Raw genomic sequence first — 27,297 nt, forward strand, 5'->3', positions numbered from 1 at the left:
CAGTATTAGGTAGAGTTCCCTGTGCTTTACAGTATGTCCTTGTTAGTTATCCATCTTGTATACCAGTTCAGTTCAGTTCAGTCGCTCAGTCGTGTCCAACTCTTTGCGACCCCATGAATCGCAGTACGCCAGGCCTCCCTGTCCATCACCAATTCCTGGAGTTCACTCAAACTCACGTCCATCGGGTCGGTGATGCCATCCAGCCATCTCATTCTCTGTCGTCCCCTTCTCCTCCTGCCCCCAATCCCTCCCAGCATCAGAGTCTTTTCCAATGAGTCAACTCTTCACATGAGGTGGCCAAAGTACTGGAGTTTCAGCTTTAGTATCAGTCCTTCCAAAGACATCCCGGGGCTGATCTCCTTTAGAATGGACTGGTTGGATCCCTTGCAGTCCAAGGGACTCTCAAGAGTCTTCTCCAACACCACAGTTCAAAAGCATCAATACTTTGGTGCTCAGCTTTCTACACAGTCCAACTCTCACATCCATACATGACCACTGGAAAAACCATAGTCTTGACTAGACAGACCTTTGTTGGCAAGGTAATGTCTCTGCTTTTGAATATGCTATCTAGGTTGGTCATAACTTTCCTTCCAAGGAGTAAGCGTCTTTTAATTTCATGGCTGCAATCACCATCTGCAGTGATTTTAGAGCCCCCCAAAATAAAGTCAACACTGTTTCCCCATCTATTTCCCATGAAGTGATGGGACCAGAGGCCATGATCTTAGTTTTCTGAATGTTGTAGATAGTAGTGTGTATATTCATCCTAAGCTCCTGATTTATCTCTCACCCACCTGTTTCCCCTTAGGAGCCATAAGCTTGTTTTTTACATCTGTAAGTCTGGTTCTGTTTTGTAAATAAGTTCATTTGTATCATTTTAAAAATTATATTCCACATATGAGTGATATAATTAGATATTTGTCTTTTTCTGCTTTACTTCTCTTAGTTAGATAATATCTAGGTCTATCCATGTGACTGTTTATTCATTATTCATGGCTGAGTAATATTCCACTGTGGGGCTTCCCTGGTGGCTCAGTGGTAAAGAATCTTCCTGTAGATGCCGCTTCAAAATTATAGCACTATTTACAATAGCCAAGATACGCAAGCAGCCTTTAACAGCAATTCAAATAAAAACGCCTAGAAATTTATAGGGCTTCCCTGATGGCTCAGCAGGTAAAGAGTCCACCTGCAATGCAGGAGACACAGGAGACATGGGTTCGATTCCTGAATCAGGAAGATCCCCTGGAGGAGGTCATGGCAACCCACTCCAGTATTCTTGCCTGGAGAATCCGAAGGACAAAAGAGTTTGGTGGTCTGCAGTCCAGAGGATTGCAGAGTTGGATACAACTGAGTGACTACACACACACACACACACACACATACAGAAATTTGTTAGTGATACAAAAGGGCACTTCAGCCAGTAGATCACTATGACCTGTGATGGCCTTAGGTGACTAATGGGTACTAGGTATTTCAGTGTAAGTGGCAAGGAGCCAGTAGAAAGCGAGGGTTGCCATCAACAGAGCTGCTCAAACAATTAAATCTCCATTTTCTTCTGTAGAATTCCCCCTCATTTTTGAGGATCATTCTCTTCTGCTAATACCCATCACACCCTCCTTTATTTGACATCTATCAATCTTTCCCTTACATTGTAATTGAGTTTAGTACTGAGTTCATGACCTTCTTTCCACCCTAAATTTTGCTTTCATTCCACGTGTTTTCAATAGTCATCTGGATGACACATCTGACATCTAAACCCTCATACTTTCTTGCCTTTTCAATCCAGTGATCTTCTTCCCCTTTTCACCACTTTAGAGAATCAGACCCATGGGCATACATTACAGCTTGTCATTAGCTGTAATTTCTCTGCCACCTCACCACTCCTCTTAGTGAGTACATCCTCCTTTTCTTCCTGTAGCCTCCTGGATTTTTCACTCTTACTAATCTAATAAGTTATTAGACTGCTTAGACCCAAGATCAAAGGCAAATTTTCCTGTCAATGGCCAGATAGCAAAAATTTTAGCCTTTTGGGTCACATGCTCTCTATCACAATTATTCAAATCTGCTGTTTCAGGGGAAAAGCAGTCCTAGACAATATGTAAGCAAATAGGAATGGCTATCTTCCAGGGAACACTTTACTTACAAAAACAGGCCACAGATCAGATATGATCCATGACCACAGTTTATACTCCTCCCTTGAGTCAGACTCAGACCCAGACATGGGCTTATGCAAGGAAATGCAAGTTATTTAATTTTTCTGAGCCTTGTTTCTCTGTCTATGTATTGGGGATGATGCTTTCTAACTCTCCCAAGTTTATAAGAATGAAATGAAGGAACTTTCCTGGTGGTGCAGTGACTAAGACTCCATACTCCCAGTTCAGGGGATCTCAGTTTGATCTCTGATCAGGGAACTAGATCCCACATGCCTCAACTGAGAGTTCACATGCCACAACTAAAGATCCCACATACTGCAACTAAAAAAGATCTCATGTACCACAACAAAGATGAAAGATCTGGTGTGCTTCAGTGAAAACTCTGTACAGCCAAGGAAATAAATAAATATTTTAAAAAGTATTAAATGAGAAGGTGTATCAGCATCATGTAATTGATGGCACACAGTTGAGTTGAGGAATTAGAAAAAAGCAAATGGAAAACATTGCCCCACCCCCAAATTCACTGTTACTTATAAGAAAGCTGGAATTGGAGAAGGTGGCTTATATAAGTGGCCTTTCTAATACTGAACCCCAGAATCAGAGAAGCTTACCTACATCGTCTAGGCAACACCACACCAAGCCAGGCCTTCTCGAACAGGAAGAAGTTGAGGAGACTGGGTACCTTTCTATTAAAAATCATTAAGGTCTGTCCAAATGGATGGAAATGTCAGGAATGGGTTCTTAATGTTCTGCTGAGGGCAAATGTTCACCCCCTTCTCCCACTGTTGCCAGGCTGGATATTTATGTTTATGAGGTCAAGGCCGCCCCTCCCACAAGGGTGCTGGCAACACGCTGACACATTGTCATAGTTTCCTGAGTGTTTGCCAGGTGAGTTTTTCTGCGTTTAGCTCAAATTTCTCTGTGAATGTATTCCAAAAGCAGACTAGAAGGGACTTTAAGCTTCTGGGGCTTCTGGATGTGACTAAAAAAGACCCCACTAAGGGGCTAAGATTCCTTGGCCATCTTTTCTTTTTATGCTAATGTTGCATTTCCCTTGGGGTATGCTAAAGTTTAAATTGACAAAATTGTCTAAGTTATTTTCCAATTAAACATTTTTAATCCCCCCTCACCCACCAAATCATTGAGTAAAATTAACACTATAGGAAAAGTGTACTTTTGAAGTATATAAGTACCCTCTTCCCCTCGAATGTGGCTTCATACTATCCCTGCCATTGGGCAAAGTAATTTTAATTTGAGAAGCAAAAGCCACGACTTTGTTATTTCAACCAAAAATAGTTCTCCTTCATTACAGTTATTTCCTTTCAAATTGGTCTCTGTGATGTGGAGACACACCCTGATCCCACCACACCCATTCCTGTGGACTGTGGGCTTACACAAGTCAAGGGCTGGGAGCTCTAGCCTTAGCTCAGAGGCTAGCCTCAGCTAGCTTGGCCTCAGCTCTAACTTCAGCTCAGTTGCTGACGCGGTGACCTCAGGCCAGTTTTGTAGCTCCTCTCTGTGTCTCAGGGTGGTAGTAACTGTCCCAACTAGCTCAGCAACTCTTATATAAACAAAATGAGTTAATTACATATTTTAGAGGTACAAAGCATTTGTCCGTTTACTATACTATTATCTAAGGGACTGTGGTAATTATGCTGTGGCTCAGAGCATACATTTATCATCAAAAATTTAGGAAGCCAAGTGTTTTCACTTATTTCTACATGAGAGAAGGCTGTTAGGGTTTACTTTAAGAGTCCTGGACCCACTATTATCACTGTCACAATTTGAGTAGTACAAGGCAATAAACAGAAATATGCCTTAGAAGGGGCAGGGAAGGATTGGCAGGGTCTAGATCTCTCTTCTTTCAACATATGCCTTTAGAAATTATCTACTCAATCTCTGTGCCAATCTCCTACATGCTGTGACCACAGTCCTGATATCCATACAGTTATATGTATAGATTAATACAGATGCAAACACACAAATGTTATGTGCACATTATAGTATGTGTGTGAAATAAACATATGTCTATCTATATATGGGCTTCCATGGTGGTTCAATGGTAAAGAATCCACCTGCAAGTGCAGGAGACCTGGGTTCAACCCCTGGCTTGGGAAGATCTCCTGGAGAAGGAAATGGCAATCCACTCCAGTATTCTTGCCCAGGAAATCCCATGGACAGAGGAGCCTGGTGGGCTACAGTCATACGGTTGCAGAGTCAGACACGACTTAGTGCCTAAGGAACAACTATATACACATCTCTACCTAGATATACATCTCTACAGTTATCTTCATGCAAGTGTGCATGCATACTCAGTCGCTCAGACGTGTCTGACTCTGCCAATAGAATTTTAGCATGGAGTCCATTCTGTGGACTTTGCCCATAGGATTTTCTCTTTTGGATGCTCTCCTATCCTGTTACAGACACAGGGTGCGGTGGGATTTAGACCTATGCCTCCTTCTTTTATGGCCTGAGATTTAATTTAGATCATCATTGTTGGAGTGCTCAATCGATGTAGTTGCTTAGAGCGAGGGGAGGAGTTTACAAAGAATACAACCTGAATATTGAGAAGAACCAGTCAAATAAAATCTTAGTCATTCAGCAACTGTGGTCAAAGGCTGTTTGCCTTCTTTCCAGTTTTTCAGATACTTCTGCTATCGTGGAAGTAACTAATTCCACGTGACAGGGAAATGAGGGCATAAGCAAGGGAAATTCACTATGTAAGTATGTAAATATGTAGAAAGTGTAAGACTACAATAAAAGGTGACCATGGGCTGGGACTAGATGTGTCTGTTTTCTAAAATGAATTTCCTCCTCCTCCTGGCTTCTTTCTCTGGCTCTGTGAAGTGAGCAGGGGCAGGGCTGTGATCCTACAAGGCACACTTGAGCCACCAATGGCATTTCAGCTTGTGATCAATGAAGCTTATAGGCAAACACCAGTCCCGAAATAAATGCAAAGACTGCTTTATCCGAAGAAAGTCTGGACAGCTGTAATTCCTGTGAGAGAATATGAGAATATGATGGAGAAGACATTCATTCATAGGTACCGTCCAACTCTTATTTGTAGGTTTAATGGCAGAAACAGGAGGGAGAACCATAGACCCGTCAGTGATTTTCCAATGGTGCAACCCCATAGGGGATAAAAATGAGTTTTATTGAGGCATGAAAAAATACTTTAAAATTGAAATAGTCACATAGAATTAAATATAATAACTAGAAAATACCATAGTATACTGCATGCAGTAAGAATAAGGATTGTTTATGAAACTTGTGTTGTGATGTGTATGCATGTGTGTGTGCCCTGAAATGAAATTTGATATGATCTTACTGTGTGTCTCAGGCAAAAGAAGTTTGGGAAATGCTGCCATAATTTAGCTCTTTGCCACATACTTTTGGTATTCTGTGTTTGACAAACAAACTAAAATTCTGGCCACTCAACAGTAACCTTCTCTAAAGAATATACTCTTGCCCTTTATGGCAATGTTTCTCAACTACTTCAACATGAGGCAATTAAAAACCTGAGCTGGAAATAAGCTGCCTAAGAAAGCAAAGGGGAGATTTAGAAGGAAGCCTCCAAGAGAGGATACCAGATAATGCATATATGTGTGTGTGTGCGTGCGTGTGTGTGCGTGTGTGTGTGTGTGTGTGTGTGTGTGTGTGTGTGTCTGAGAGAGATTTAGAGACCAGAATTCATTAGAGGGCACCAGAAAAAAACCCTTGTTTTTTAGGGTAAACAGCTATAAAACCTTGCTACACCTGCTGAGCCGTTAATGCGACAGCCCTGATATGACTCAAATGAAAAAGTTCATCTGAGAGTTAGGAACCAGGAGTTCTTTCCTGCTTCACCCAGTTCAGTTCTTTACTTTGGGGAGGACAACTGTTTCTGATTTCTAATAGAACCTATGATGGAACATCCTGGAAACCCAGAAGAGGGCAGCTGTCTAGACATAACCTGTTCTGAAAAAGTACTGAGGAGGAAGCTATATGCAGAGCAATGTCATGTTTATTTGATTCAACATGCGATTATTTTTCCTGTCCTCTCTTACAGGCTCTTTACTTTGTTTCCAAAGGCCATAGCTCATAAATTACTGCTGATGTGGATGTTTATATTAGCTTCCTGGGTCATTTACTTCTCTCTCAAAGACCACACAAAGGTAGGTACTGTTTCCTTTTTCAGAATTTCAGAAAAGGTCACAATGACCTGGAATGTTCACTGTGATTAACGCAAGAATTAAATGTGAAAAGCATGTAATCTTAGCAATAGATGTGGCTGAAAGGATCCTTTGTTCATCAGTAATTCCTTTGACAATATGCATTCTATAATTATCATTATTTTTTGAGCGACAGGTAGATTGCAGCCTCTATGTGGTGTTTGGCACTACTAACCATCCTGCCTAAGCATTTTCGCCAACCTTGGCCTCTGAGCCTCCAATCCAATTAAATCTCCGTGTCAGCCCTTCCCTTTTTCAGTTTTATTTTTTTAAATTCTTTACATCAGTTCAGTTCAGTCACTCAGTTGTGTCCGACGTTTCCGACCCTATGAATCACAGCACATCAGGCCTCCATGTCCATCACCAACACCCAGAGTTCATTGAAACTCATGTGCATTGAGTCAGTGATGCCATCCAGCCATCTCATCCTCTGTCGTCCCCTTCTTCTCCTGCCCCCAATCCCTTACAGCATCAGGGTCTATTCTAATTAGTCAACTCTTCGCATCAGGTGGCGAAAGCACTGGAGTTTCAGCCTCAGTGTCATTCCTTGCAATGAACACCCAGGACTGGTCTCCTTTAGGATGGACTGGTTAGATCTCCTTGCAGTCCAAAGGACTCTCAAGAGTCTTCTCCAACACCACAGTTCAAAAGCATCAATTCTTTGGCATTCAGCTTTCTTCACAGTCCAACTCTCACATCCAAACATGACCGCTGGAAAAACCATAGCCTTGCCTAGATGGACCTTTGTTGGCAAAGTAATGCCTCTGCTTTTGAATATACTATCTAGGTTGGTTATAACTTTCCTTCCAAGGAGTAAGTGTCTTTTAATTTCATGGCTGCAATCACTATCTGCAGTGATTTTGGAGCCCAAAAAAATAAAGTCTGACATCGTTTCCACTGTTTCCCCATCTATTTCCCGTGAAGAGATGGGACCAGATGCCATGATCTTTGTTTTCTGAATGTTGAGCTTTAAGCCAACTTTTTCACTCTTCTCTTTCACTTTCGTCAAGAGGCTTTTTAGTTCTTCTTCACTTTCTACCACAAGGGTGATGTCATCTGCATATCTGAGGTTATTGATATTTCTCCCGGCAATCTTGATTCCAGCTTGTGCTTCTTCCAGCCCTGTGTTTCTCATGATGTACTCTGCATATAATGTAATATGCAGGGTGACAATATACAGCCTTGACATATTCCTTTTCCTATTTGAAACCAGTCTGTTGTTCCATGTCCAGTTCTAACTGTTGCTTCCTGACCTGCATATAGGTTTCTCAAGAGGCAGGTCAGGTGGTCTGGTATTCCCATCTCTTTCAGAATTTTCCACAGTTTATTGTGATCCATACAGTCAAAGGCTTTGGCATAGTCAATAAAGCAGAAATAGAAGTTTTTCTGGAACTCTTTTGGTTTTTCCATGATCCAGCAGATGTTGGCAATTTGATCTCTGGTTCCTCTGCCTTTTCTAAATCTAGCTTGAACATCTGGAAATTCACGGTTCACATATTGCTGAAGCCTGGCTTGGAGAATTTTGAGCATTACTAGCGTGTGAGATGAGTGCAATTGTGTTGTAGTTTGAGCATTCTTTGGCATTGCCTTTCTTTGGGATTGGAATGAAAACTGATCTTTTCCAGTCCGGTGGCCACTGCTAAGTTTTCCAAATTTGCTGGCATATTAAGTGCAGCACTTTCACAACATCATCTTTCAGGATTTGAAATAGCTCTACCGGAATTCCAACACCTCCACTAGCTTTGTTTGTAGTGATGCTTTCTAAGGCCCACTTGACTTCACATTCCGGGATGTCTGGCTCCAGGTGAGTGATCACACCATTGTGATTATCTTGGTCTTGAAGATCGTTTTTTGTATAGTTCTTCTGTGTATTCTTGCCACCTCTTCTTAATATCTTCTGCTTCTATTAGGTCCATACCATTTCTGTCCTTTGTCGAGCCCATCTTTGCATGAAATGTTCCCTTGGTATCTCTAGTTTTCTTGAAGAGATCTCTAGTCTTTCCCATTCTGTTGTTTTCCTCTATTTCTTTGCATTGATTGCTGAGGAAGGCTTTCTTATCTCTTGTTGCTATTCTTTGGAACTCTGCATTCAGATGCTTATATCTTTCCTTTTCTCCTTTGCTTTTCACTTCTCTTCTTTTCACAGCTACTTGTAAGGCCTCCTCAGGCAGCCATTTGGTTTTTTTACATTTCTTTTTCTTGGGGATGGTTTTGATCCCTGTCTCCTATACAATGTCACAAACCTCCATCCATAGTTCTTCAGGTACTCTATCAGATCTAGTCCCTTAAATCTATTTCTCACTTCCACTGCATAATCATAAGGGGTTTGATTTAGGTCATACCTGAATGGTCTATTGGTTTTCCCTACTTTCTTCAATTTAAGTCTGAATTTGGTAATAAGGAGTTCATGATCTGAGCCACAGTCAGCTCCCAGTCTTGTTTTTGCTGACTGTGTAGAGCTTCTCCATCTTTGGATGCAAAGAATATAATCAATCTGATTTTGGTGTTGACCATCTGGTGATGTCCATGTGTAGAGTCTTCTCTTGTGTTGTTGGAAGAGGGTGTTTGCTATGACCAGTGCGTTCTCTTGGCAGAACTCTATTAGCCTTTGCCCTGCTTCATTCTGTACTCCAAGGCCAAATTTGCCTGTTACTCCAGGTGTTTCTTGATTTCCTACTTTTGCATTCCAGTCCCCTATAATGAAAAGGACATCTTTTTTGGGTGTTAGTTCTGAAAGGTCTTGTAGGTCTTCATAGAACCATTCAACTTCAGCTTCTTCAGCATTACTGGTTGGGGCATAGGCTTGGATCACCATGGTATTGAATGGTTTGCCTTGGAAATGAACAGAGATCATTCTGTCATTTTTGAGATTGCATCCAAATACTGCATTTCAGACTCTTGTTGATCATGATGGCCACTCCATTTCTTCTGAGGGATTCCTGCCCGCAGTAGTAGATATAATGGTCATCTGAGTTAAATTCACCCATTCCAGTCCATTTTTTGTCACTGATTCCTAGAATGTCGACGTTCACTCTTGCCATCTCCTGTTTGACCACTTCCAATTTGCCTTGATTCATGGACCTAACATTCCAGGTTCCTATGCAATATTGCTCTTTACAGCATTGGAGCTTGCTTCTATCATCAGTCCCATCCACAACTGGGTATTGTTTTTGCTTTGGCTCCATCCCTTCATTCTTTCTGGAATTATTTCTCCACTGATCTCCAGTAGCATATTGGGCACCTACCAACCTGGGGAGTTCCTCTTTCAGTATCCTATCATTTTGCCTTTTCACACTGTTCATGAGGTTCTCAAGGCAAGAATTTTTGAAGTGGTTTGCCATTCCCTTCTCCAGTGGACCACATTCTGTCAGACCTCTCCACCATGACCCACCTGTCTTGGGTGGCCCCACATGGCATGGCTTAGTTTCATTGAGTTAGACAAGGCTGTGGTCCATGTGATCAGATTGGCTAGTTTTCTGTGATTATTGTTTCAGTGTGTCTGCCCTCTGATGCCCTCTTGCAACAACTACTGTCTTACTTGGATTTCTCTTACCTTGGATGTAGGGTATCTCTTTACAGTTGCTCCTTACCTTGGACGAGGTCGCCCCTCCTGACTTTGAACGTGGAATAGCTCCTCTCGGCCCTCATGCACTGGCGCAGCCTCGCGCTCTCGGTCGCTGTACCTGACCTTGGGCGTGAGGTAGCTCCTCTCGGCAGCACTTCTGCACGGTCCGTCGCAATTCTTTACACAGTTCAGTTCATATTTCTTGATTTTCTTTTTCCTCAGTCTTTTTTAAAAACTGATTTTGCTTTACATTTTCCTCTTTTCAACCATTCAGTACAAATCTGATCTTTCAAAAATTCTGTTTTCATCATCTTCTTGTCCTGATCAAAAACTTTCAGAGGGCAGTGCTGAAGAGATCAACTCCTTAACCATTCATGCTTCTTCTAAATTTGAGCCCAGGTTCTTTTCAAAGTATCTATTCCACCTTTGTCTAATACAGACCCTCACCTCCAAATAAGAGGGACCACAAATCTAGGACATTTGGACAATGATGGAAACTGGTAAACTGTAGAGTTCTCAAACCACAGCTCAGAAACTTCCTCTCTGTGAGCCCTTTCTGTAAATATGTGTTTTCTAGATTTCTTCCATCAATCTTCTTCTTGTTCATGCTTGTACCCTTTAATTCATATGGTCAGGTGCCATCCACAAATATTTGTGTCTCTAAGTGAGGCCTGGACAATCTGCACTGAAATGCCCATGTTTGTGCATGTGTGTGTAAAATGCAGATCCCTGAGCCCTACTCCAAAGCTGCTAAAAACAAATCTCTGGACTTGAGCCTAAAATGAAGTTTTGAAAAATCTAATCAGAAAAGATACAAGTACACCAATATTCATAACAGCACTATTTACAACAGCCAAGACATGGAAGCAATGTAAGTGTCCATCAACAGAGGAACAGATAAAGAAGATGTGGAATACATATTCAGTGGGATATTACTCAGCCATAGAAAAGAATGAAATAATGCCATTTGCAGCAACATGGATGGACCTAGAGCTGATCATACTAAGTTCACTTCAGCAAGTCAGAGAAAGACAAATGTTGTATATCACTTATTTGTGGAATATAATAAATGATACGAGTGAAGTTATCTTCAGAACAGAAGTAGACTCACAAACATAGAAAACAATCTCATTGTTACTAAAGGGAAAGTAGGGATGGGGGAGGGGTAAATTAGGAGTTTAGGATTAACAGATACACACTACTGTATATAAAATAGAGGGACCTTGGTGATCCGGTGGTTCAGACTCTGATTCCACAGCAGGGGAACTGATTTCTGCTTGGGGAGCTAAAGATACCACATGCTGTGCAGCACAGCGCCCCCCCCCCCCCAAAAAAAATAGAAAAACAACAGGACCTACTGTATAGAACAGGGAACTTTACTCAATATTTTGTAATAACCTATAATGAAAAAGAATCTGAAAAAGAATATATATACATGTATGTAAATAACTGAATCACTTTACTTTATACCAGAAAACAAATACAACATTGTAAATCAACTGTACCCCAATAAAATGAACAAAATGATAAAGTTTCAACAAGCCCCCCAGATGAGTCTCACACTCACTGAAGTTTTTAGAATCACTGCCTTCGTATTTCCAGATCTGAGATCTTTTCTGTGCCTCACTCTTGAATTCATTCCTCGGTTATCTCCACCTCAGTTTCACTAGTGTTACCAATACAGAGAAAAGCATGCAGGGGTTATCTTCTTCCTCGCCTCCCTTCTTGGCAAAACAGAATCATATGGAAACAAATTCTCTGCGTTTCTCCTATGTCTCCTATGTTGCCTCAGCCCATTAGTCAACTAAACCAATTCTCTCTCCACAAGCGATCAGTCACTAATCTCCTAAACTCTACCTCCTGTTTCTTTCATATCTATCCTTCTATCTCCATCCCCAGAGTCTTGATTTAGTCAAGTCCTTTGTCATTTCTCATCTATGGTGTTCAAATAGTCCTCTCATTAATTTCCCTGCCTCTGGTCTCAGCCTGATCCAATCATTCATTCAACAAACCTTTGTTGGGTATAGATTGTGTGTCAGGGCTGAACTGGGTATTAGGGATACAGAAATATAGGACATAATCTTTGTGTTCAAGATCCTGAGATTGTATTTCTAAAAGAAAAATGCCATGCTCCCAACTTCAGGGGAAACATGGTGGGGTTCAGATTTCCTGGCTCAGTGTCTTAGTCAGGTGGTCTTATGAAAGGATTTAGAAAACCTGGGCCAAGGTATTCTTGCACTGGTTGATTCCTCTGCTCATTCTTCCTCCAAGTTTTCATGTAGCTAATGCTCTGCCTTTAGGTCTTTGCTCAAATGTCATCTTTATTTAGCACTAGAAACGGCCCCTACCCCACCACTTAGCATTTCCCTTACTCTGACTTTAAAAAATAATGATAATACTTTTGACTTTCTAAAATACTATATAATTTACTTATTTACTCTGTTCATTGATTATTGTCTCTCTTGGCCTGCTGTAAGGTGACCTCCATAAGAGAAGGATTTTTATCATTATTTATTTGTTGGTATATCCCAAGTGCCCAGAACAGTGGTTGGCACATAGTAGGTGCTTAACAAATAAATTTCTTTAAATTACAAAATAAGGACTGCTCAGTGGTCTTGGTGAGGTATAATGGTGACCTGAAATAAGGTATAACAATTAGGATGGAAAAAAGTCAAGAAATTTGAGTTAGAATTGACAGGAATAAATTTACTGTGGAGCAGGGGTGAGGATGTGGAATTAAGTAGGAATTATTCCAGATATGTACAACTGCCTGGCTCATGATGCCATTCATTGAAGTATAGAATAGAGTAAGAGAAATAGTTTTGGAAGAAAAATGACAAGTTTAGATAGGAACAGTCTATGTTGGAGGTGCTTTTAGGTCATCTAAATGGAGATGTTGCTTCAGTAGACTTGAATATACAAATCTGAAGCTAAGAAAGGTGTGGTTTAGAAAAATGGATTTAAGAATCATCAGAATATAAATGGCAGCTTAGCCTATTGATGTGGGTGACAATTCCTTGGGTGAGCTACAGAGTGAAAGAGAAAGGACCTACTATACAGCACAAGGAACTCTACTCAATACTCTGTAATGGCCTATATGGGAAAAGAATCTAAGAAAGAGTTCAGTTCAGTTCAGTCGCTCAGTCATGCCCGACTCTTTGTGACCCCATGAACCGCAGCACTCCAGGCCTCCATGTCCATCACCAACTCTCGGAGTTTACCCAAACTCATGTCCATGATACCATCCAACCATTTCATCCTCTGTCGTCCCCTTCTCCTCCCGCCCTCAATCTTTCCCAGCATCAGGGTCTTTTCAAATGAGTCAGCTCTGGATATATGTCTATGTATAACTGATTCAGTTTGCTGTACACCTGAAACTAACACAATGTAAATCTACTATACCCCAATAAAAATTTAAGAAAAGAAAAAAAAAATGTTGCTAAAGCTATTGCCCTAAGGAACAAAACAAGCACTGGTCTGTGAAGTGAGTGGGAAGAGAGAAAGAGACTGATAAGAACTCCCAAGAAGTTTAACTGGGTAGGTTTAGGGAATAAGCAAAAGTTTTCGTATAGCAGTTCTTTGTATAATATGGGAGATACGTGAATACATTTAAATTCTTATGTAAAGAAGTTAACAGAAGTAAATAGGAAGTAGAGGAAAAAAATGTGGGTCCAATTAAATAGGGAAGGGTAACAGAAAGTTGAATTGCTATATGACTACTTTAAAAAAATTTATTTGGATTAAAATTTTTTTAATTAATTAATGTATTTATTTTTGGCTGCACTGGGTTTTTGTTACTGTGTGGGCTTTTCTCTAGCTGAGGTGAGTGGGGGCTGCACTCCAGTTGCAGTACATGGGCTTCTCATTGTGGTGGCTTCTCTTCTTGCTGAGCATGGGCTCTGGGATGTGTGGATTTCAGGAGCTGTGGTGTGAGGGCTCAGTAGCTGCAGCTCCCTGGGCTCTAGGGCACAGGCTTAGTTGTGGCGCACAGGCTAAGTTGCCCTGCGGCATGTGGGATCTTCCTGGAACAGGGATCAAACCCGTGTCTCCTGCATTGGTGGGTGGATTCTTTACTACTGAACCACCAGGGAAGCCCTGGATCTTTTCTTTAAATAAGAATTTTTAAAAATTTATTTATTTATTTATTTGGCTGTACCGGGTCTTCGTTGTGGCATGCAGGATCTTGGATTTAGTTCCCTGACCAGGGATCGAATCCACGCCCCTGCACTGGGAGAAAGGAGTCTTAGCCACTGGACCACCAGGAAGTCCCTGATGACTTTTTTAGATTTTTAAAGTTTAGGGGAAAAAAATTCAGTTATTGGAGGAGTTGCCTCCTGGATGTTGAGGGCTGCTTGGAGGTTATCAGGATTTTTAATGATGAAGACTATAAGCCAATTTCCTTCAAAATTTTCAGTCAATGAGTTGAATAGAAGCTACCAATTATTAGAACATGATGGATGATAAGAGGATTATGTAGTGACATTAGTAAAATTTGGTTAGATATGTCTTAGAAGACTCTAAGACATACTCCAAAAAATACAGTATGTATTAGGGCTTATATATGGGAGATATAAATGCATTTAAACTAAGTATTTATATTTAATATGCATTTGTATTTACTCTGTATTTATCTCTAATATATACTTGAAAAAAATATATATCCCTAATATTTATATTTGAAATAAGTATCTTTGAAACAGGTTCTTAAAGGAATGAGGCAACTGGGTAGGAGAAATTGAGCACTGAATTCTGATCCCCGCCCTACTACTACTACCTTAAAGAGACATTTCCCTTTCTATGACTCATTTTAAGGGTCAGGCACAAAATTGTTTTCCCTAGCTCATATTTATGGCTCATATATTATGTGATTTCACTACATAATATTCTTCAAACAATGGAAGAAGGGAGAACAGAGGATAATGGATTAAGAAGGGGTGGGAATGGGAGGAACAATGTGTAACTGTAAAGGGCTATATGAAGGCGGCAGATGGTGATGGAAATATTCTGTATCTTGATTATCTGAGTGTTAGTCTCTCAGTCATGTCCTACTCTTTGTGACCCATGACTGTAGCCTGCCAGGCTCCTCTGTCCATCAATTCTCCAGGCAAGAATACTGGAGTTGTTAGCCATTCCCTTCTCCAGGGGATTTCCTGACCTGGGATCCAACCTAGGTCTCCTGTATTGCAGGCAGATTCTTTAATATCTGAGCCACCAGGGGATCCCCATCTTGATTGTATTCAAGATGTATGCTGGTTGTGATATTTTACTACAGTTTTACAAGGTGCTATTGTTGAAACTGGGAAAAGGATACATGAGGTCTCTCTGTTATTCTTATTTTTTTTATTTATTTTATTCTATTGTATTTTTATTTACTTTATTCTATTGTTATTATTATATATGTGTGAATTTACAGTTGTCTAAAAATAGTTTTTGTTCCCTCACTGCTATACTACTGTTCAAATTAAACATCTCATTACAAACCGAATCTTGCCCAAACTGTATATCCTCATGTGGTACTTAGATTGCCTTTATCAGTTGTTGTTGTTGTTTAGTAGCTAAGATGTGCCCAGTTCTTTGTGAGTCCGTGGATGGTAGCCCCCCAAGGCTCCTTTGTCCATGGGATTTCCCAGGCAAAAATGATGGAGTGTCATTTTCCTACTCCGGGAGATCTGCCAGACTCGGGGATCGAACCCACGTCTCCTGCCTGTCAGGCAGATTCTTTACTACTGAGCCACCCGGGCCTTGTTCAAATGTTCTTGCCTCATTCAGGTGCTACAGGAGTTATAGGGAAACATGTTAAGTTTCTCATGCAGGCTAAGAAACCTTCTTCTTGCCCCATTTGTCTGGCTGAAGGGCCAAAAGTAGGGATTCCATAGAGTGGGCAGAGAAGACAAAGCTCAAAAGGATTATCCCCCAAAGTGGAGGTTAGCCCATGTCAGTGTTACCCTAAACAGCATGCTAAAGGCTTGGGGGAATTGAACTACAGGCTGGACCATTGCCCAGGTCCCAGGGTGGCTGCTGGATGTTAGAAGCATGGGACAGATTCAAACAGTACAGGCTCAGAGAACTGAACAGACCTTGAAACTAGGGCTTGTAAAAGGTGGGTTGGAACTTATGGCTTTAACCTAACTAGGTTTGATTGCCTGGTTAAAAAAAACAACAACATTATCTTTAAGGTTTAAGCAAGACCCGAATCTCATAGCACAATAGTTAAAATATCCAGTATATGAGCCAAAACAATTTAGCATATGAGGAACCAGGAAAACTATAACTTTCAGGAGAATAAGCAAAGTTACTAACTCAGACACATAGCTGTTGAAGTTATCAAAACTTAAAGACAGTAGTTATAATTGTATTAGTTTTCTACTGCTGTTGTGAAATATTATCACCAACTTGGTGGCTTACACGATACAAATGTATTTTATGTTATGTTTCTTGAGGTCAAAATTCCAGAATGAGGTTCAACTGGGCTAAAATCAAGGTGTTGGCAGTATGTACACCTTTCTGGACACTCTGTGGGAGAGTACATGCCCTTGCCTTTTCTAGCTTCTAGAATTTGTCTGCTTTTCTTGGCTCCTTCATCAGTGAAAGCCAGCAACGTTGGGCCAAGTTCTTCTTAGCCAGCTGTCTGGTCCTCCCTCCTTTGCCTTCCTCCTTTATTTTTTTTCCCTGTTTTACTTTTGAGGACCCTTGTTACATTTGGCCCACCTAGATAATTCAATATAATTCAGTATTCCCTATTTTAAGGTCAGCTGATTAGCAACTATAATTGTGTTTTTGATTTTAATCTTGAGATGCAATCATCCTGGGTTAGGGTGGACCCTAAAGTCCATGACAAGTGTCTTTTTAAAAGAGAAGAAGGTAGAGGATGCACAAGGGGAAGGTGAAATGAATCTGATGGCAGAGATGGCAGTGATGCTTCTGCAAGCCAAGAATGCCAAGGACAGCTAGCATCCACCAGAAGCTAGGAGAGAGGCATGGAGTATACTCTCCTTCAGAAACCCCAGAAGGAATCATATCTGTTGACATCTTGATTTTAGAATTCTGGCCTCCTTAATTGTGAGAGAATAAATTTATGTTGTTTTAAGCCACCAAATTAGTGACAATTTGTAATGGCAGCCCTAGGAATCTAAAACAGCAAAAATATAGAAGAACTAAAGAATACAATTAACTGAATAGAACATATCTAAAGTCATAAAACAAATCTTAATAGACTTTAAAGTGACTGAAATTACACAAAGTTTGTTCTCTGACCATAATGACATTATACTGGAGATCAGTAACAGAACAATAACTGGTAAATCTCTCAGCATTTGGAAATTAAGTGACACAATTCTGCATAATCCATGAATCAAAGAATAAGCTTCAAGGGACATGAGAGAACATTTTGAACTAAACAAAAATGGCAATATAACATTAATATTTGTTGTGTTTCTAGTACAGCTAAGGCAGTACTTAGAGTGAAATTTATAAATGAAAAAAGAGCAATGCAGGACTCAACAACTATACTTTTGAATTTGTCCTTTTTTTCTTTCATGTATAACTTATTTATAAATAAAGTGGTTATTTTAAAAAAGAAGAAAGGTACCAAATCAATAATCTAATTTCCACCTTAAAGAACAAGAAAAAGAAAGCAGAAATAAGGAAATAATAAATATTACAATAGAAATCATTAAAATTGGAAACAAATACAATGGAGAAAATCAATAGAACAAAAGTTGGTTCTTTAAAATGATTAATAGAATTGATCAAACTTTAGCCAAACTGATATTGAAAAAAGAAAGAGTAGGCATAACTAACCAATACCAGAATTGGCAAAAGGGACATTATTAAGGAAATTACAGACATTAAAGATAATAATGGAAAACCACAAGCTACTCTATGAATGTAAATTTGACAGCTTAGATAAAATGGATGAATACCTTAAAGACCATAAACTACCAAAAGTCACTCAAGAATAAATAGATGTTCTGAATAGTTAAAACTCTTCTGAAAAAGAAATATCTAGGCCCAGATAGTCATTTTACATGGTAAAATTCTATCACATACTTAAAAAATAAATAACACTAATTTTACACAGTCTCTTTTTCCAAAAGATAGAAGAGAAAGGAAAACTACAAAGTTATGTTATTAGGCCAACATTACACCAATGCCCAAACCAAAGAGTATAAGGAAATAAAATAATAGACCAATATACTTTATGAACGCAGGTGCAAATATCCTCAACAAAATATTAACAAATTAAATCTAGCAATATACAAAAAGGATAATATACCATAACCAACTGGATTTTATCCCAGGAATACAATTGCTGGTTTACTGTTTTAAAAAATCAATTAAAATATTCAACTATGTCAACAGGCTACAGAAGAAAAAAATATTTGATCATGTCAATTTATACAGAAAAAATTTGACAAAATTCACATGTCATTTATGACAAAACTTTTAGCAAGCTAGAAATGAAAGAGAACCTCTTTATCCCATTAAAGTACATCTGTAGCAAATATAGAGCTAACATAATTCCTAATGGTGAAAGGGATTCTTAATCCCTGAGATCGTAAAGAAGGCAAGGATGTCCATTTTCACCACTTATGTTTAACATCATACTGGAAGGGCTAACCATTGTAGCAAGAGAAGGAAAAGGAAGTAAAGCACATATACATTGGAAATGAGGAGGTAAAACTGAACCTATTTGCCCTATTTGTCCCAGGTGACTTGATTGTCCACATAGAAAATCCTGAAGAACTGACAAAAATGCTCCCAGAACTATTATGTAATTTTATCAAGGTCATAGGCTATAAGGGTAACACAAAATTCAGGTTTTTTTCTATATACCATAATTTTAGCAATGAAAAATCAGATATAAAAACCCACATAATGCTATTTCAGTTCAGTTCAGTCACTCAGTTATGTCTGACTCTTTGCAACCCCATGAACTGCAGCATGCCAGGCCTCCCTGTCCATCACCAACTCCTGGAGTCCACCCAAACCCATGTCCATTGAGTTGGGATGCCATCCAAGCATCTCATCCTCTGTCGTCCCCTTCTCCTCCTGCCTTCAATCTTTCCCAGCATCAGGATCTATTCAAATGAGTCAGCTCTTTGCATCAGGTGGCCAAAGTATTAGAGTTTCAGCTTCAGCATCAGTCCCTCCAATGAATATTCAGGACTGATATCCTTTAGGACTGGTTGGATCTCCTTGTAGTCCAAGGGACTCTCAAGAGTCTTCTCCAACATCACAGTTCAAAAGCATCAATCCACATAATGCCATTTACAAGAGATTAAAAAATGAAATCCTGAGATAAAATTCTAACAAAATAGGGCAGAATCTATAGTCTGAAAACTTTAAAATGCTGAGAAAAGATTACATACATAAAAATGTTCATACAGTGTTGAACACGTACAGTGTTGAACACATACAGTGTTCATGGATTGGAAGACTCAATATAACTGTCATCAAACTATAGATTTAACACGATTTGAAACAAAATCTTCACAGGAATTTTTGTTGATCTAGATAATAAGATAATTCTAAAATTTACATGGAAAAGCAAAGGAATTGGCACAGACAAAGCAAGTTTTAAAAAGAAGAATAGAGTTGGAGGCCACACTAAAATAATTTAAGACTCATTATAAAGATACAGTAGTTGACACAGTACAGAATTAATGAAGGAATAGACACAAAGGTGAGTAAAACAGAATAGAAAGTCCAGGAATGTAGCCATACAAATAAGGTGACTTGACTTTCGAGGAATGTAGAAAGGAAGTTCAATGGAAAAATGATAGTTTTATAATGTGGTTAGAATCATCAGCCATCTGTATGGTAATAAAATGAATATCAACCTAAACCCCACAAATTATACAAAAATTAACTCAAGTGGATCATAGATCTAAATATAAACCCATAACAGTTTTAAGGAAGCAAATTATCTTAACCTCCTGTGGTTAGTCAGATTTCTTAGATATAATGCTAAAATCATGATCCACAAAATTAAAAAAATAATAATATGGGACTTCATCAAAGTTAAAACATTTTTCTTTGTGAAAGACACTGTTGAGAGAATGAAATGACAAGGAACAGAATGGGAGAAAATATTTGCAAATTATACATTCAACACAGCACTTGGGTCTATAAAATACGGTGAACACTTGAATAACATGAGTTTGAACAGCACAGGTCCACTTATGTGTGGATTGTTTTCAACAATAAACATGCCAGTTCTACAGGATCTGCCGCTGACTGAATCCATGGATGTGGAATCAAGTGTATGGAAGAGTTGCATTTACTGTTTGGAAATGACCATGAGTTATCCTTCTAGCATAACTGACACATAGTATAAGTATAGCTGACTATAAGTTATACTCGGATTTTTGACTGTGTGGAGGGTTGGTCCCTCAACCTCCACATTGTCCATGGGACAATTGTATTAAAAAAACTCTAAAAAAATTCAACAGTAAGAAAGCAAATAATTCAACTAAAAATTAGGCCCCCAAACTTGAATAGATCCTTCACCAAAAAGATAAAATGGATGGCAACTAAACAAAATTAAAATATATAATTCATGTGATTTGCCACTAAAGAAATCCAAATTAAAACTCTGATAAGCTGACCCTATGTAGCTACTAGAATGTAGCTACTAGCAAAAAAATACAAAAAAAGAAAACCCTGCAATTTCAATTGCTGGTAAAGACATGGAACTTTCATTGCTGGTGAGAATGTCAAAAAATACATATGTTCTAGAAAATAATTTGGTTGTTTCTGGTAAAGTTAAAGAGGCATTTACCATACACCTTTATAATTCCTACTCTTAGGTATTTTTCTGTGGGGCAGGTCTCTCAATTGTAGAACTCTCAACTGGGCCAGTAATTATTTGTTGTTGGGGGCTGTCCTGTGCATTGTCAGATAATACACCTTGACCTCTACCCACTAGATGTTAGCAGCAACTTTTCAGCCTCCCTACCCCCCAACACTGCTTCAGTTGTGACAGTGTCCCTCAGAGACATTCAGAAAAGCACCATGGAAAAGATGATCAACATCACTAATTATCTGAGAAATGCAAATCAGAACTACAATGAGTTATTACCCCACACTGATCAGAAAGGCCATCACCAATAAAACCGTGAATAAACACACTTTGACCCTGAGTAATCAATAGAAAGTCCACTCTGGAAGTCCCAAGAAGAGTTAGTTCCAATTCTTCAAAATCTTCCACAATACCTTTATCATTTATTAGCCTAGACTCTTCTTTTATTTAGTTGTTATGGGATCTTTATATCATAAGAACTATTGGATATTTGTTTTTGTAAAGAAATCAGGAAGCATGATTGAATAGTTAAAATTAATGAAGACCATTGTCAGAAAGAAGGAAACCAAGATGGCTGATTCTCCTTATTAGTTTGTTCCCCTGAGCTCCTCCGGAGAGGGCAATGGCACCCCACTCCAGTACTCTTGCCTGGAAAATCCCATGGATGGAGGAGCCTGGTAGGCTGCAGTCCATGGGGTTGCGAAGAGTCGGACACGACTTTTCACTTTGACTTTTCACTTTCATGCACTGGAGAAGGAAATGGCAACCCACTCCAGTATTCTTGCCTAGAGAATCCCAGGGATGGGGGAGCCTGGTGGGCTGCCGTCATGGAATCGCACAGATTCGAACACGACTGAAGCGACTTAGCAGCAGAGCTCCTCCAAGTCCTTTAAATGTTTAGGTTAGACTTTTTGTTCTTTTTTCTTTTCTTTTTTGACACTAATTGCCTTCTTGACTCAAAGGATTGTTCTTGATGAAAGGTTAATGGTTCTGGACCTATGGCCACAGTTTAGATATGTAGTAAAGATAGTCCTTTTCTGCAAAGATAAAAATCTCAGTGCAAGAAAGAGCTCTCCCTAAAAAGCCTTTTTTTCTCCTCTCTATCTGGTAATCCTCCTCTTATCTTTTGAGAACTATATGTCATCAGCTCTGTGAAGCCATTCATTCTTCAAGGGGGAAAATTTTTATTGGGGTATAACTCATATAACATACTACTCACTCATTTAAAATAGATAATTCAATGATTTGGGGTTACAATTGGTTTTAAAATTATTAATTGTAAAAACTGTGATCAAATATAACATGAAACTTTAACAATTTAACATTTTAACAATTTTAATGTGTATAACACGATGGCATTAATAACATTTATAATATTATGCAACCATCACCACTGTCTATTTCTAAAACATTTTTATTGCTCCAAATAGAAACTCTGTGACCACTAAACCCCAATTCCCATTTCCCCTGCAGGAAGCCTTTTTTATTTTTGCTCTTTATTTATTTATTTTTTTTACTTTACAATACTGTATTGGTTTTGCCTTACATTGACATGAATCCACCACGGGTGTACATGAGTTCCCAATCCTGAACCCTCCTCCCACCACCCTCCCCATATCATCTCTCTGGGTCATCCCAGTGCACCAGCCCCAAGCATCCTGCATCCTGTATCGAACCTATCGTTTCTTACATGATAGTATACATGTTTCAATGCCATTCTCCCAAATCATCCCACCCTCTCCCTCTCCCACAGAGTCCAAAAGTCTGTTCTATACATCTGTGTCTCTTTTGCTGTCTCGCATACAGGGTTATCATTACCATCTTTCTAAATTCCATATATATGTGTTAGTATACTGTATTGGTGTTTTTCTTTCTGGCTTGCTTCACTCTGTATAATCAGCTCCAGTTTCATCCACCTCATTAGAACTGATTCAAATGTACTCTTTTTAATGGCTGAGTAATACTCCATTGTATATATGTACCACAGCTTTCTTATCCATTCATCTGCTGATGGACATCTAGGTTGCTTCCATGTCCTGGCTATTATAAACAGTGCTGCGATGAACACTGGGGTACACATGTCTCTTTCAGTTCTGGTTTCCTCAGTGTGTATGTCCAGCAGTGGGATTGCTGGGTCATAAGGCAGTTCTATTTCCAGTTTTTTAAGGAATCTCCACATTGTTCTCCATAGTGACTGTACTAGTTTGCATTCCCACCAACAATGTAAGAGGGTTCCCTTTTCTCCACACCCTCTCCAGCACTTATTGCTTGTAGACTTTTGGATCGCAGCCATTCTGACTGGTGTGAAATGGTACCTCATTGTGGTCTTGATTTGCATTTCTCTGATAATGAGTGATGTTGAGCATCTTTTCATGTGTTTGTTAGCCATCCATATGTCTTCTTTGGAAAAATGTCTATTTAGTTCTTTGGCCCATTTTTTGATTGGGTCATTTATTTTTCTGGAATTGAGATGCATAAGTTGCTTGTATATTTTTGAGATTAGTTGTTTGTCAGTTGCTTCATTTGCTATTATTTTCTCCCATTCTGAAGGCTGTCTTTTCACCTTGCTTATAGTTTCCTTTGTTGTACACAAGCTTTTAATTTTAATTAGATCCCATTTGTTTATTTGTGCTTTTATCTCCAGTATTCTGGGAGGTGGATCATAGAGGATCCTGCTGTGATTTATGTCAGAGAGTATTTTGCCTATGTTCTCCTCTAGGAGTTTTATAGTTTCTGGTCTTATGTTTAGATCTTTAATCCATTTTGAGTTTATTTTTGTGAATGGTGTTAGAAATTGTTCTAGTTTCATTCTTTTACAAGTGGTTGACCAGTTTTCCCAGCACCACTTGTTAAAGAGATTGTCTTTAATCCATTGTATATTCTTGCCTCCTTTGTCGAAGATAAGGTGTCCATAGGTGTGTGGATTTATCTCTGGGCTTTCTATTTTGTTCCATTGATCTATATTTCTGTCTTTGTGCCAGTACCATACTGTCTTGATGACTGTGGCTTATCCTTTGCATTCCTATACACTAATAATGAGAAAGTAGAAAAAGAAATTAAGGAAACAATTCCATTCAGCATTGCAACGAAAAGAATAAAATATTTAGAAATATATTGACCTAAAGATACTAAAGACCTATATATAGAAAACTATAAAACACTGATGAAAGAAATCAAAGAAGACACTAATAGATGGAGAAATATACCATGTACATGGATCAGAAGAATCAATATAGTGAAAATGAGTATACTACCCAAAGCAATCTACAGATTTAATGCAATCCCTATCAAGCTACCAGCGGTATTTTTCACAGAGCTAGAACAAATAATTTCACAATTTGTATGGAAATACAAAAAACCTCGAATAGCCAAAGCAATCTTGAGAAAGAAGAATGGAACTGGAGGAATTAACCTGCCTGACTTCAGGCTCTACTACAAAGCCACAGTCATCAAGACAGGAAGCCATTTTTAACAGTCTGGGGCCAAGTTTGCAACAATCTCTGAAATGCCCTTGCAGCTCTATTTACATGTCTTTCAAATTATTCTTTTGTAATAATAAGTTTATATATTCATTCTTTTCAGTAGGTCGGTTTTTCTGGATATACAATCATCAGTTCAGTTCGGTTCAGTTCAGTTGCTCAGTCGTGTCCAACTCTTTGCGACCCCATGCATCACAGCACGCCAGGCCTCCCTGTCTATCACCAACTCCTGGAGTTCACTCAGACTCATGTCTATCAAGTCAGTGATGCCATCCAGCCATCTCATCCTCTGTCATCCCCTTCTCCTCCTGCCCCCAATCCCTCCCAGCATCAGAGTCTTTTCCAATGAGTCAACTTCTTGCATGAGGTGGCCAAAGTACTGGAGTTTCAGCTTTAGCATCATTCCTTCCAAAGAAATCCCAGGGCTGATCTCCTTCAGAATCATATCCTCTCATAATTAGAAATAACTTAAATTAAAATTATTATTATTAAGATCAATAAAGGCAAAGAATATCTACACCATAAGAACCAGTAGACAGAAATCAACACAATATTGTAAAGAAATTATCTTCCAATTGAAAAAAGAGCCAGTGGAGTAGATCTTTCTATCCACTTATTTGAATTCTAGATAGACAAAAGAATTTAAAAATCCAGTCATACAAAATATGAAAAAACTGATTCTAAAGTTTGTGTGGAAGAGGCAAAACCCCCAGGGTAGCCAAATCAAGAGTAAAGAACAGAGTCAGAAGACTGACACTACCTGACCTTAATACTTCCTATAAAGCTTACTATACTTACTATAAATAGTACGGTGATCAAGACAGAATGATATTAGTGAAAGAATGATGAACAAATCAGTGGAAAAGAGTAGAGACTCCAAAAACAGAGCTACATAAATAAAGTCAACTAACAGTTGACAATGGAGTAAAGACAGTCTTTTCAATAAATGGTACTGGAACATGTTAAAAAAAAAAAACAAAAAACCTAGACAACTTTTCTAAAAATGAATCAGTGACCTAAATGTAAAATGTAAAACTATAAAATTTCAAGAGATAACAGGAGAAAATGATACTGACTTTGGGTATGGAGGTGATGTTTCAGATATCATACCAAAGGCACAATCTATAAAGGAAATAATTCATAAACTGAACTTCTTTAAAAGTAAACTTGTGCCCTATGAAAGGCAAGAGAGTGAGAAGACAAGCTGCAGAGAAAATATTTGCATAAGACACATCTGATAAATAAATGTTATCCATATACACAAAGAATCCTTTTTTCCCCTCTAGGATTATTTGGGACATTTACATGTGAAAAAAACTAGAAACCACTTGAAACATATAATACACACACAGAGTAACTGAAGCATCATCTTTAGAATTTGAAATATGAACCTTAGAAAGAGCTGTAGCTGTAGATAGCACATCAGTTTCCAAACTGAAAGATCCTCTTATTTATCTCAAAATTGCCACAGGAAATGCTAGTTGTGCAATATTAAACATCTTTTCCTAAGGGGAACACTACCATTGCTTAAACATGAAATTTATCTTCACTACACACATATCCTTTGCCAAACCCATTTGAAAAGCCATTTATTTGGAACATTTATTTGATCAATTTAGTTTGTAGCCAAAATATCTCCTAGTCCTGTAATCAAAATTTGGAGCATATTTTCAAGCAGAACCAGATTCTATACCCTAAAAGATAAATGTGAACTAAAGCTTAGTAAGACAACTCGCAGTAACCACATCAAGTTGAAATGTTCACCGCTAAAGTAGGTCAAAATTGTTTATAAAAGCACAAAATACATATATATTAAAAAAAGACCTTATGGTAAAAAATAAACCAACTAAGCTTTTTAATTTATTCCCTTCTTGTCAACCAAAGAATTTCTCCAGCGTGTAGTACAATTTAGTGGTTAGGACTACAGGTTCTAGAGTCTGCCTTCCTGCATTTGAATCATACTTCCCATCACTTACAAGCTCTGCATCTCTGGCCAAGTTATCTAACTTTCTCAGGGCCTCAGTTTCACTTTCTGTAGAAGAGGGGAAGCAGTTCTACTAGCTTCAAAGTACTGTCATGAGGCTAAATTAGAAAATCCAATTAAAACAATTAGAACAACATCAACACACAGAAGACATTTGCTTATTATTATTATTAATGTTATTTAATACTGTTGTAATTTCTCACTTTGTTTTCTAATTTTCCATCTAAGTCTTCCAACTTAAAAATTCAGGGGAGATCAGGTGCGTCTTGCTTATGTTTCCACATGTCTCCATGGTTAACATAGGGTTGGTGCATGGCATGGACTCACTACGTATTTTATGGAAGAAGGAAGGGGAGGGAAGGAAAAAAGAGAAATGAAGTAGGGAGAAAGGGAAGGAGGGAAAAGGAGGAGGGGAGGAGAGGAGAGAAGAGAGGTGGGAGAAGAGAGGAAAGGAGAGAAAATAAGGAGTAAAAGAAGTGAGAATGTTTAGTCAGGAGTAGAAAACCAATAATAATACAGCATGGTTTCATGATTTAGAGTAAAACTCTCTTAATAATCTCACAGGTAACTTGATTGTTCTTCATCTAAATCTATTTATTTAATACTTTTGATATATATATATATAATCACAGTTGTTTGAATACATTATAGATCTGTTTTCACCTGTGACTCATTTATGTTGATGTGTGGCAGAGGCCAATGCAATATTGTAGAGCAATTGTCCTCCAAAAACTAAAAAATGTATCCAAATATTTTAAAGCATTTAACCCATTTGGTTTATACATATACACTGAAAGGTATGAGGGAAAACACAGAATGAAGCATAAATTCATGTACACAGGCTAATTTGAAGTTTAGCTTTTAGACTTATTTACCTTGAGACCCATCTTCAGCTTTCAGGTTGGTAGAGGTGAGGGGTGGTGAGGCCCAAGGCAGCTTCTAGAATTTCTGAGTGGCTCTAGTCAGTACAAGATAGTTCCAATAGTCTTGAGTTATATGTACAGTCTACTGAGGCTGTCAGATGTCTCACTACTGGATCCTCCAAGCTGGCTCAATGATCACATTACTTGGTCTGCCTTTGACCACTTTGTCAACAGCCAATTT

The 27,297-nt window shown here is 38.7% G+C and overlaps 2 protein-coding genes across 2 annotated transcripts in view; one reads left to right on the top strand and one right to left on the bottom strand.

The window, feature by feature from the left end:
* NXPE4 (neurexophilin and PC-esterase domain family member 4) overlaps positions 1 to 2,788 on the bottom strand; it is a 60,477-nt gene extending 57,689 nt beyond the window's left edge. Inside the window, exon 1 of the mRNA XM_052652858.1 lies at positions 2,762 to 2,788. The gene's annotated coding sequence lies outside the window, so the exon portion shown is untranslated. The remainder of the gene's footprint in view (positions 1 to 2,761) is intronic.
* A 2,379-nt stretch (positions 2,789 to 5,167) lies between these two features.
* LOC128060851 (NXPE family member 2-like) overlaps positions 5,168 to 27,297 on the top strand; it is a 35,518-nt gene continuing 13,388 nt past the window's right edge. The window contains exons 1-2 of the mRNA XM_052653216.1: positions 5,168 to 5,193; positions 6,199 to 6,304. Coding sequence (XP_052509176.1) covers positions 5,168 to 5,193; positions 6,199 to 6,304 — 132 coding nt within the window. The remainder of the gene's footprint in view (positions 5,194 to 6,198; positions 6,305 to 27,297) is intronic.

Source organism: Budorcas taxicolor, chromosome 15, assembly GCF_023091745.1.
Source record: "Budorcas taxicolor isolate Tak-1 chromosome 15, Takin1.1, whole genome shotgun sequence".
NCBI classification, from domain to species: domain Eukaryota; kingdom Metazoa; phylum Chordata; class Mammalia; order Artiodactyla; family Bovidae; genus Budorcas; species Budorcas taxicolor.